The sequence below is a fragment of the Cryptomeria japonica genome, chromosome 5 (genome assembly GCF_030272615.1).
Source record: "Cryptomeria japonica chromosome 5, Sugi_1.0, whole genome shotgun sequence".
Taxonomy (NCBI): domain Eukaryota; kingdom Viridiplantae; phylum Streptophyta; class Pinopsida; order Cupressales; family Cupressaceae; genus Cryptomeria; species Cryptomeria japonica.
The window spans coordinates 497,405,885-497,419,080 of record NC_081409.1 but is presented as its reverse complement, the minus strand read 5'-3'; the positions used below and the strand labels follow the sequence as shown (position 1 = coordinate 497,419,080).

Sequence of the window (13,196 nt, the reverse complement as noted above, 5' to 3'; positions counted from 1 at the left end):
CAATAGAACCTGAAATTCATAATCCTACTCCTGAGCTTCAGAGGGAGTATCTTGAAGAAACTATAAGTGAAACACAAGACCCACCTATAGATAATCGCAAGAAAAAACCACTATGGGCCACCAAAACTATAGCAGAAGCTCACAAGTTCACTGCTCCTTCAGGAACCTTCAGGGAAAGCAAGAGGCCTAATAAATTCATCAACTATGTTGCACTTATGAATGATCTCTCTAAAGCTGAACCTAACAATGTTTCAGATGCACTCAAACATCAAGTATGGATAGATGCCATGACTGAAGAATATCAGTCCATTATGAAGAATGATGTTTGGGAGATTGTTCCTAGGCCAACCAAGAAGTCTGTTGTGTCTTCTAAATGGTTGTTTAAAATCAAGCATGCTGTAGATGGCAGTATTGAAAAACACAAGGCCAGATTTGTAGCTAGAGGGTTCTCACAGAAGGAAGGAATAGATTACGAAGAAACATTTGCATCTGTTGCCAGGTACACATCAGTAAGAGTTGTCCTAGCCATTGCAGCAGCAAAGGGGTGGAAGGTACATCAGATGGATGTTAAGACAGCATTCCTAAATGGCGAGATCGTGGAAGAAGTCTACTTAGAGCAACCTGAAGGGTTTGAAATTCATGATGCAAAGTCTCATGTGTGTAGACTCAAGAAAGCACTTTATGGGCTCAAACAGGCTCCCAGAGCCTGGTATGAAAGAATTGACACCTATCTCTCAAAGCTGGGTTTCTCTAAGAATGATGCAGATCCTAATCTCTACCTCAAAAGAAATAAAGGTGATATGTTAATATTAATTTTATATGTTGATGACTTATTAATCACAGGAGATGATCACCTAATAGATCAATGCAAGAAAGATCTATCCACAGAATTTGATATGAAAGACTTGGGGCTTCTTCATTACTTCCTAGGATTGGAAGTATGGCAAAATTCTGATAATATTGTACTGAACCAAGGGAAGTACACCTTGGACATATTGACAAGATTTGGAATGCTAAACTGCAGACCCATGACCTCTCCTATGGAAACCAACTTCCATAAACTTAAAGAAGCAGCAGCAGAATCAAGACCTACTGACCCCACTCAATACAGGCAGATGATTGGGTCCCTAATGTATCTAGTAAATACAAGGCTAGATATCTGCTATGCTGTTAATGCCTTAAGTCAGTTCATGTGTGAACCTAAGGAGATACACCTGGTTGCAGTAAAGCATATAATGAGATATCTACAAGGTACCCTAAAGCTTGGTCTTAAATATGAAAAGGTTGACATAGATCTACATGGATTTACAGATTCAGATTGGGCTGGCAGTGTGACTGACAGAAAGAGCACTTCAGGGTGCTGCTTCAGTTTAGGGTCAGCCATGATATCCTGGATTAGCAGAAAACAATCTTCAGTAGCTCAGAGTTGCACAGAGGCTGAATATATTGCAGCTTCAATGGCTGCCCGAGAAGCAGTATGGCTAAGGAAATTGCTCGTGGGATTATTTGGAGAACCTATGAAACCTACAGTCATTCAGTGTGATAATCAAAGCTATATAAAACTCTCTGTAAATCCAGTATTTCATGACAAGTCCAAACATATTGAGATTCCATATCACTATGTACGAGATATGGTTGACAGGAATGTGATAAAGTTAGAATATGTGTGTACAGGAGATCAGACTGCAGATATTCTGACCAAACCACTTTCCAGAGTGAAGGTTGATCACTTCACAAAGGGTTTAGGTATGATAGAAAGGTAATCTGCTTTGTAATCTATACTTACATATATTTAAGATGTTTAAGGTGTAAACTTCTTTGTCATGTTTGGACTATCTCTTGGCTTCTTGCCACCTGTATTCATATCTAAGAGGTGACGATCTCTCAGATACTGAACAATTGTATGTAGACATCATAAGGTGATGATCTTATGATAGTCAAACCAGTAATCATGTTGGATCACTGGTAAGTCATGGATGTGCCATGACTATGTTGTGATACAACATTTGTACAAATGTTATTGCATTATCACAACTTGGATATGATGAGAACTTAAGCACTTCTCATATGGTTATCCTTGTATTGCGTGTTAGGCAATACTGATATCACGTGTAGGTGATATCTCAACCACTGATCATGTTGGATCTCTGGTAAGTCATGGATGTGCCATGACTATGTTGTGATAAACATTTATAAATGTTATTGCACTTATCACAACTTGGATATGATGAGAAACTAACCTTTCTCATAGACTTATCCTTAAGTATTGCATGTTAGGCAATACTGATATAACGTGTTAGGTGATATCTTGATGAATCTTACAAATCACATGTTTTGGTGATTTCTCACATGATCAAGTGATGATTCTCTTACTTTTATCACATGTTAAAATAATACTTTATGTCACATGCTCAGGTGATGTTCTTCTATTTTGTATCATATGTCTTGATGGTACTTCTCATGTATAAATGATTTTTGCTGACTGACATTATCTTAGTTATGAAAAGGAAATGTGATGCAGGTTGCCTTATCTATCTTCCAAAGCTAAGAGGGAGTGTTAATGCATGGTAGCTTATGCAAGATAAGATCTTCCTAACCTTCCTTGTTCTGTTATTTATCTACATGCTTCATGTCTGATTTATATTGCATATGATTATTGGATTGTACAAACATTGCTTATCATTATGCTATCGGGCTAACAACCCGATAGCATATTAATGTCAATTGTTAATTGGCATTAATATGCTATCGGGGTATTAACCTGATAGCATATTAAATGCTATAAGTTATCGGGTTAAATTCACCGATACATACTTGCTATCGGGTGCATAAACATTGGCACCGATTCACATCTGTTATCGGGCTTAATTATATCGGGCATATTTGTTATCGGGTTTAATGAATACACCGGTTCATTTGGCATTAACATTGGTTAGCAAATGCACCGGTTGGATTATATACATCGTGCACTTTGAATCATCGGTGTTTATATGAACCAATTCATTAAATTGATCAGTCATTATATTATGATATTACAATATGCTATCGGGGGTTTTTGAACCGATAATCAGCATTGTGTTAATGGTATAATTGTAAAGGCACCGATCAATGGGTGCATTGATTGGTCATGCCTAAAAGGCATGACCGGTCAATACACCAATTGACCGGTTGCCTAAATGATATATATGCCAATTGAATTCGTTTAGAGAAGACATAGAAAATATTAAATGATCTCTTTCCTTCAGACCTGCAGATAAAAATCAGAATTATTAGACATTGACATAATTCCTCATATCCATATATAGCATTCATAGTTCATAACTTGTTCTTTAATTAAAATTGAAATAACTTTACACACTTATCCTTGCCTGGAATTCATTAAAAATAAATTGAAGGGTTTACCTTTGGATTTTTTGTACAAATCTCATTGTCAGCATTAGGAATAAAGATTAGAATCATTCATTCAGGCTTATGAAGTCCTTGGAGAGAGATATGAGCAAATCAGTGGGGAAAATTGACCATTTTCTGAAGTCTCTTGGGGGCATGAGGGAATCAGCAGTAGTTTGGTCTATTTGTGTTAGATTTGTTTTTGGTAATTATCATTTAGAGGAATAAAGTTCATTGGAGCAGTTAGGACACATTGATAGCTCCTGTAGCAGCATCTGGATTCATTGAAGTCAATAAAGCAGCCCTCCAGGCAAGGCGTCGGAATCCTGGTAGGCCAATTTTGGCATATCATTGTTGAATTCCACTATTTATTGGCATTTATTAATTGCTGTTAGAAAATCAGTTAATTTGAAATTTATTTTCAGTCATTAGTTTATGTTATATCATTGCTATTCAATTGCATTGTCAAAATTCCAAGGCACATATGTTGCAAAAACACAAAAAAAAAGCATAAAACCACAAAAACAAACATATAAAACCAAATTCCCCTACCACTGGCCAAAGAAATCAGAATCATAAAAACTAAATCAGATTGCTACAGTCAGTAGTCGGCATCTTTCATACTTTGGGATAATATAAAAAGTATATTAATCCCATTACAATGCAATGGTGGATCACTATGAACAACCCGCTTTATAATGAACGCCCTTTGAAAGATGTATAAAATTGAAGAGACAAGTTTGCTTCAACACAGCAGATTGCCGTTGTCAATCTTTGTGGTCCAACATTCAGTACAGAGAGCTACATTAGCATAATCCAACCCTATTGGATGGTGGGCATGGCATGGCAAGGTTACATGAGAATTGAAGATACTTATCATTCGACTCCTTTCATAGGCCGCCAATTCCTCTACTACAAAGAAGAATTGGTCCACATACAACTTCATCCACTCTATCAAGAGAAATAGACTTACCTGTCAATGAGCAAGAAGTTAGTTGTTGTGCATAGCACCATGCAATTTCACAATCAACAAACTCCGACTTTACAATGGTATGTCAATCTCAAAGATACCACATAGATTGATGAAGAGGCATAGGAGGGATTGGTGGTGATCTCATTGAACGGGACAGGCCTTAATATTGGCACTGACTTAGATTCAAAGTTTGATTTAGATTTAGGTGAAGATGAGACAAAAGCATAGCAGCATTAGATCTAGTTGTCTACAATCTACATTTTGTTATTTTGTATTTTTAGCATTTCAGCCTTTTCATTTTATTGTATATGCATATTGGTAATGAAAACTTTGTATATCGACTAATGTGAATTCTAAATTCAGCTCTAATGATTCATAATATGGTTATATAATAAATATAGTGAATGCCTTATCACATGAATATTTAAAATTCTCAAAATTTCCCCTATTTTTTTTGTTGTTGTCCCTTATCAAACCTAAAAAACACATCTCCCCATTCCCTGCCATCCTTGTCCTAGAAACTTGGTGGAACATAGGATTAAACAAATCCATCTCCAGCAAAATGAACAATTAGTGAAGTCCCAAACCAAATGGCTAGGCAAGACCAACATCATCATGAGCACCCACTCAAGGCGGAGACAAGGTGTGCTTTTACTTGAGCAAAGTGAAAATTCAAGAACAAACTATGAAGTTCAAACCTCTAAAATATGAACACTTATAATCTTGGAGAAGATTGGAGAGAATTCTTTCATGTTCGACTTACCTTTATTCCTGAGATTGTAAATAATAAATTAATAGAATGTCCACTTATATGTGCCATCCATGTTGAATGAAGAAAATGATGGATAATTGTTACCCTCTATAAAAAACTTTGACTTGGTTGCATAAGAAAAGTTAGAATATGTCGCAATGAAAAGAAAAATCACAGACACGAGACTGAAAAAAATATAGGCAGATTGGCATCAAAGCGAGGACACCCAAGCAAGCAAGATTGTACCTTGAAGAGAAAGTGACAACTCTTTTCATGTCTCCTAAACGACTATGGTTTTGTGAAATCAAAGGCCTCCTGAAATGCGGAAGTACAATTCATAAGGCTCAGGTTTAAAACTTCTTCATCAACAGCCAAAAACTCATCAGATTTAGACCTATAATGAGTGGTTTTTATCCAGTGGTAAAACCACCACATATAACAAGGTAGCAGTTGAATCAATGCCAATGGCGATTGTGGATGTGATTATCACTTAGCAGTTTTGCAAATGGCGAATTTGTAATGTCCCTACTTTGAAATATAATTTAATAATAAATGATAATAATAAAATTAAAATACAAAAGAATAAAAATAAAAATAAAAATAAAATAAAATATAAAAGAATAATTAAATATAATTAAGATTTGATTAAAGTTAATGGATGGTCAAAAGGCATGAAATGATAAGTTGTGACTCCCCCAAATATGAGGTATAAAAGGGAGGAGAGAACTCATTTGAAGAGAGGATAATTTGGGAATGAGAAGTGCAGATCTGATTTTGAAAGGTTGTGTCCCTTTCAAAGGGCAGAAATAATGAAGAGTTGCACTTTTTCAAAGGGTGTGTCTCTTGCCAAAGGGTATACATGATGAAGAGGTGTGACCTCTCCCTCACATTGAGAGATATAAAGGAAAGGAGTCAAAAGCATCCAGTGACAGCACCATGGATCAGATCAGATCAGATCAGAACTGTTATTAAGTTACAGCCAGTAACATCCTTGTTCTTGGTGGTATGCATGGGGACGTGTTTAAGAAGTAAGCTTAATATATGAAGCCCGATAATGTTCTTATGCAAAATAATAATAATATTAATATGGACTGCAATATGTATGACAGTCATACAATTTCATCTATATTCATAATACATAAAAAATTAGTATACTTACAGTCTAAATCATGTTACTACTGTCAATATTTAAGAAGATGGGAATGAGATGTTCCAAAGAGGGGCAGTCTAAATCCAAGCAATAGGTTAAGTCCCAAGATAGGGTGGGGATCAGCGACCCATAAGTCTTGAGCCTTGAGGGTATAGATCCAAGATAAGCCTTGAGGGTATAGACCCAAGATAGGTAAGGACTTGGATCTGTAAACTTTGAGGGAACTTATTGTATTTGGTCCTCTAAGCGTTTTGGTAAAATACATAGACCCTTCTCCCTTAAAACTGAAGTAGTAGCAGGGTCTGATAACTATATTAAGAACTATGAATAAAGAAATTAATCATCTAATTTGGAAAATAAATAAGCACTTGTTAATAACTAATAAGTTGAAGAATATCAATGACTGGCTTCATGATTAGTCTCTCAATCAATTTTAGTATATTGAAATAGATTAATTATGTTAATCAGATAAGGGACATTACAGAATTCAAATTTACTATACAGCAATTTCAGAATTCTCAAAGGCAGTTTTTCACACAGTCAACCATTTTGCCTACAAGTGGCAATTTCGATGTCTTATCTAGCTATTTCATCTCTTGGATTAGAATAGATAGAGCAATGCCAAAGAACAGTTCTTTAGAGAACAAGAGGACACTCCCAAAGTTGTTATAAAAATGAGACATAAGTCCAATTATAAACATAAGAATGAAGGAGTGTGAATTAGTGAATTCAGTTGGTCGTTGAGGAAGAATTATAATGAGTGGTTAGTGAGAATACAGTAGGATGAATGTCGTAGCATGCTCCAAGCTTTCTGTAAATATTGCAGCCAAGACAAAGAGAGAAAGTTGGTCTTTTGCCATTTCCAGCTAGTTTTCCCAAAACTAGGATTTCTAGAATAGAATTCTTGTGTCAAGTTTGTTGTGGTTTATCAATTCTAGCTATTTTCTAGTTTGTTTATTTGAATTTCAGAAACTACAGTCTTCATTTCCTTTCTAGTGCAACTTGAAAACACTAATTTTTACACAAATTGAATTGTAATACTTTCATTTGAAGCATAAATTATGATAGGGCAGATTCTAATGTTCTAATTTCAAGCCGGTACTTACACTTCAGAGATAACAGATCAATTACACAACCTGCAGCTCTATGCTTATATTTCCTTCTGATGTTGAAAACTTCTTATTAAAGTAAATTGTGTGTGTACATGATTGCATGCGTGTACAATTTGTGTCTAAAGATATTTATTAAGTTATTTGGTACTCAAATTTTATCACTTTTATGCTGGTCAATTGTAAATGTCAAAGTTGCATGGAAACAGATACGGATACGGATATGGCCATTTTTTAAGAACTCCAATATGGATACGGCTGGATACGTCATTCATAAAAAACACATACACATATTTAACACAATTTTCTAAGTTATTTGAGGAGATTTTCATTACTTCAAAAGCAATATAGTCACATAATTGCTACATATATAATGATAAGTTGATTTAACATTTTAAAATATGCAAAAATAGTAGAGTTGCATTGGAAGATAACCCCAAAAATGGGTCACTAAAATAGAAAAACATTTCATTTGTTTTTCTCATTTGGTGTAGATTTTGTTTATACCAATTTTTTTTTTTTAAATGCATGAACGAACTTTTTTAAAATCAAATTTATGAAGATTTATGTCAAATTTTAAAAAATCAAATCACATAGTATCTAGCATGGTTGGAAATCAAGGTTTTTTGGGCACGCTATTTGACGTGTATCTAGGCTGTATTGGATACATATCCGTTTCAGATACAGGAACGGATACAAGGATACGCATGCCCAGGGAGAGACAAAGGAGTTTCCAGCTACTCTGGTAAATGTGATATTGGTCTTAGTGAAAATGGTTCTACCATTGTATAATATCAACTTCTATTAAATGTGATGTACACTGGAATATATGTGTTGTGAACAAGGTGTAAACTTGTTCATAATTCAAGTATACAGCACACTTAATAGGAGTTGATATATATGGGATGCCATGGGCTATTGCTCCTAAATATATACATACATACACAGTGGAATTTGTTTATGTACATATATATATATATATATGGAAAATGGAATTTTTGAGTTGATAAATATATGTATGTATGTATGGGCTGTGAAACAGTTTGTATATAAATTATAATTCCAGTGTAAAGCACATTAGACAGGAGTTGGTATATATATTCCAGTACATTTAGTAGGAGTTAATATATATAGTGTACAGCACATTTAATAAAGTTATAAATATATAGCACATTTAATAGTAGTTGATATATATGTGTGTGTTCGTTGGGGGGCGGGGATTGTTATATATATATAAACACTGTATGTCAATTTAATCATCTAAAATAAGATTCAATAGCTGCATATCTTAGTATTTTTGTTGATTTGATGTAAATCGGAACTTGCTAACAATGTTGACCTCAAGTACAAGAACAAAAAGGTGACTTTACTAGGTACTCACTTTCCTGTCATTGATGGTCACTACTGAAGCATTGTCGGCACCTTTATCCCTGCAAATACCAATACATGCAAATGATTCTAATCCACCCCATTAAATGGCTACAAATCCAGATTGCCATTAATATTAACAGTTATGCAGGTACCTAGCCTCATTAACACAATGACCAGCATTCATTACAGTATAAGGATTTGCCACAGACATTACCTGCATCACAGAAGTTAGCTGTCAAGTATTCCTGCATGCATGCGCATTAAACCAAAAAGCTTGCAAGAAAAATATATGAGCTAATAATACCATACTGAAATGGGCAACACTTATCCCAATAAACAGTTGCATTTCTATTCCAATGTCTGAGACAAAGTGAAGTGCATAAACTAGTCTTCAAGCAATATCAAACAGTATGTAGATTATGATATGTACCTCATAACCCAGCAAGCTGCAAACTTAAACCTCAATAAAACCAGAACGCACAGGCATCTAACTGAGATGCACATAACAATTTCTAACTTTCTTGAAAGAACATGTTAAGACAAACGAGTCTGCTTTTACAGTATAAGCCACTTCCCTTCAGTTGCATTATAAAAAAAATTAAGTCAATAGCATAATATCTAGCTCAACTTTCCAATGATCATTCTCAAAGCAAAAGGTGAATATGCAATGGGATAGAGTTTCATTTATAGTAACTTGAAAAAAAGCCTAGCCTGAACAAATTTGATAAACAAGTGTCAAAAGTGTCTACTGAAGTCAAACATTGCCTTTGCTCTTTAGGGATCTTGTTCCCCCTACTTGGCTATTTGTAGTGGTTTCTTGACCGCATGTTAGTGGTTTGTTTTTGTTTCTTCTCCTTTTCGGGCCTCTCTAGGATTTCTTCATCCTAGAATTATCTATCATATACTGACATATACTGATGTACTCTAAAGTCGCATTGACCTACTTTTGGTTATCCATGGACCTTAATATAATTTCATTCTTTCTTTTTCCAGGATTTTAATATAAACTTGCAAGTATTTTATTCATGTTATAACCAGTTTTCCCACATCCAGATGTGTTCGTGAGGATTGCTAATCTCTGTTATTCTGCTAAAAATCAGTCATATGATATCTCTTAAATGTATCTAAGTTGTGTAATAAACCAGCAAAGTGAATGTGTAAAACTCTAAAAGAAAACTGTGGAATCTCACCTCAAAAATCGCCTAAATTGAAGACTAGTCTTGGCAATCTTTTCCTCCTAAGTTTAGGGCAAGCGTTGGGATCATATAACCTTTTTTTAGAACATTATCAGACTCTTGTAATTTACTACGGAAGTGTGTTGTTAGGTATTACTGCAAGGGAAAGGTGGCCATTCATTTGACTCCCCAATCTTGACTAGATCAGCATTTCTCTGAAAAAACAAATCACCCTTCCAAAGGTCAGTCTTCACATGTGAAAGGTAAGAAGTTAATGTTGTCGGATCTTGATGCTAATTACAATCTAGTTGAACAAGAAATCGTGATAGCTTAGAATAATAGCAACTTTGACACTATCTAGAGGGTAATGAGAACTTGAAAAACACTCAAAGTGAAATGAAGGATAATTTTCAAGTGTTCGAAATTGAAAGCATGCTTTTTAAGTCCTTGCATAAAAATGTTCAACAAAACCATAATGAAATGAATGCTTTTGGGAGGGAGATGCAGAACTAGTTAAAGGGTGTAAGCTAGACTTTTCAAACCCAGAGATTGGTCCTTTCATCTCTGAATGATTTGTGTCAAAGGCAAGTCAAGAGATTCGTTGCTTTCAACAGGAGACTAGTTTTCAATTGGATGTTATCGTAAAGGTTCAAAACCAAATGAAAGTCATAAATGCTCCTCTCCAATTAATCGATTGTGAACGATTACGTAAGATCAAAGCCCACATGCATCTCATGACTTCTCACAAGATTTTCTTCCACGAGAATGGTGCTCATAAAATGAGTGTGCCCACATTTGAAGATATGGATAAAAATAAAGCAAGCAGATCCCAATAAGCTTGTTTTAGCTTTCCCGTACTTGATGCCTTTGCTTCTTAGTCATATGTAATGTTCTATGTCAATAATGCTTTCCCGTACTTGATGCCTTTGCTTCTTAGTCATATGTAATGTTCTATGTCAATAATGGATTGAGAGGATCTAAACTTCATAACTTCGCATGCTATCATGAGGGGCTTGATTATGTTGTCTTGTGTTGTTTCTGTGTACCTTTCTTAAGCTTAATATAAACCGTTTATTTAGAGGGAAAAAGATTAAAAAAATGCATACAAACTTTGAAATGCACCAATAGGAGCTGCTTCCAATATTCCTGTCCATCCAATAACAGTAATTGAACACTTTGACCCCTTTGTGGGCTCTTTGCTTTGCAACTTGATCTATAAGGCCAAGATAAAACAATTCAGGTTTTCATAAATGCAGATGTTCTTATTTGTTATTTCAAAGTAGCATCCATGCTGCATTGTCCACAGTGCGAAATAATTTTGAATATTTCTTACCAAGCAACTTCTAAGTTCCTAAGAGCTTGGAATATCTGTACTTGAATTTTCTCATTGAAAAACTCCTTTAACAACTTGTATGAGTGATTTTACTCGAAGAAAAGATCTTTGGAAGTCTTTGGCACCCTCGTTAAAAAAAATGTCGCAATGCTTCCCACTATAGATAAATTATAGACTCATTAGCCGTCGTTGCAATCCACGGCTAGTAATCCTTAGGCCCTTACCAATATGATCACTTTTAGCGTGGGAAGGAGCACGTCCGGGGAGGTTAGGCCCAGATATCATCATAGCAATTAGTTTGCCTTAATCATGCCAATTAGGTAAAAAAACCCTGCTTCCGGGTATAAATAGTGTGATTGTTAATGCCGTGAGATATAATCCATTGGTGAGGAATACAGTGTAACCATGATGGCAAGTGCGTATTCGGGATTGGCGACTTCTCCACCAGCCGAACTCAAAAACTCGATAGCTAAAGCGCGCCAGCCTGTGCTTAGCCTTGCGTGTGACTAGCTCAAAATAAAGACAACTGAAACTAAAGAATGACCTGCTGGACTAGACTATGATGACAATTATCAACAGAGATTACTGAGGCATTTTTTCCCCTCTAACTGATGTTTTCTAAACCACATTTCGTCTTAGGTCCACTCCACAAAAAAAAAAAGGCGTCATCAAATCACCCTACACTGGAGATTGAGTTTGTATCAAGAGTCCTGAAAAGAATAATAAAAACCAAATATTGCTAACGCAATCATATTAAGTAAAATATGGGAAGTAGATGAGCTCTCAGATTTTCCATACAGGAGGGGGCACAGCCGGGATCGCCTTGAGGGGAACATTTAGGCCGATGTTGAGCTGCCTCTGAAGAGCTGGTGGTCGAAAAGGGTGTTCTGCATTACTTGCGAAGGGAGCAAAGCCAGACATTGCAGGAATTCAAAACACCGCTGCTTACGGCCCAAGGGTCTCTGCCCGCCAGGATGATTGTCTCACCTTTTCATTCCGCCTAAAACTGCACAAATTCGTTAGAGCAGCCAATCACACAAATAAAATGTTTTATTTTACTTATTATTAATAAAAAGCAATAATTAAGTATAGATTAATTTAGGTTAAACTAAGTGGGATTATAGATCATATTAAATATCCAAAAATTAAATGCAGGGATCAGGGTATTTAGTTTTAGAATTGATAATGAGAAAATGATGTTGATGTTATCTATTGTTAATTTGTTCTTGTTTATTTATAAAATTATGTTTTCAAAAAATTAACATAGAATGGATATACCCAAGGAAGAGATTCTCAAAGACAAAATATTTTGATAATAGTAAGTCTCCAAGGTAGATATATCTTTGACCAACTTGAATATTCCATGCTTGTACTATAGTATTCCAAATGCCCATTTTAGCTTGGGTAGGGAGTTAACTGGTAGTATCATATATTTAAAAGCAAGCCTCCACATATTTTTACGTAGTTTCTTAAGCCATTTCAACAAATCCTTGTGCTTACCTAGTCATCTTTGAAAACCATAAGAACCCATTCCTTGACATATTTCACCTAACAAATCATTTGTTTGGTTTATTGAGCATTAAGTTTCTCAAATATCTTTCCATTTCCTTAAATTATGCAAGATGATATATTTCAACCATACATGTATATCAGGCTTAAATTGTGTGTTAGCTATGAAATTCAATTAATGTAAGATTTGTAGTAGTCATATGTTTCTAATTATGATAGTAATTTTAATGTTCCTTTAGTTCAGAAAATATGATTGTAATGTGTTAAAGATTATTTTACTATTTTAGTTAGAAGAAATTGTTTTCTCTCATTTATATTGAAATTTAAGACATATGTTTGTAGACACCTAAAAATGGTCAACGCTTGCGGAGTCATACTTTAACATTTGCGCATTGCCTCATTTTAGGTTTTTGCGTCGCATTAACATTTCTCCTATGT

At 35.0% G+C, this 13,196-nt stretch overlaps 1 protein-coding gene across 2 annotated transcripts in view; it reads right to left on the bottom strand.

The window, feature by feature from the left end:
• Positions 1-12,364, bottom strand: part of LOC131064891 (uncharacterized) — a 158,694-nt gene extending 146,330 nt beyond the window's left edge. Inside the window, exons 1-3 of one of the 2 annotated variants that reach the window (XM_057999218.1) lie at positions 12,048-12,364; positions 8,894-8,955; positions 8,752-8,800 (exon numbers count right to left, since the gene is read on the bottom strand). In XM_057999218.1, the coding sequence (XP_057855201.1) occupies positions 8,752-8,800; positions 8,894-8,955; positions 12,048-12,170 (234 nt within the window). In that variant the 5' untranslated portion in view covers positions 12,171-12,364. The remainder of the gene's footprint in view (positions 1-8,751; positions 8,801-8,893; positions 8,956-12,047) is intronic. The other variant, XM_057999219.1, reaches the window with a different exon arrangement.
• Between the last annotated feature and the right edge of the window lie 832 nt (positions 12,365-13,196).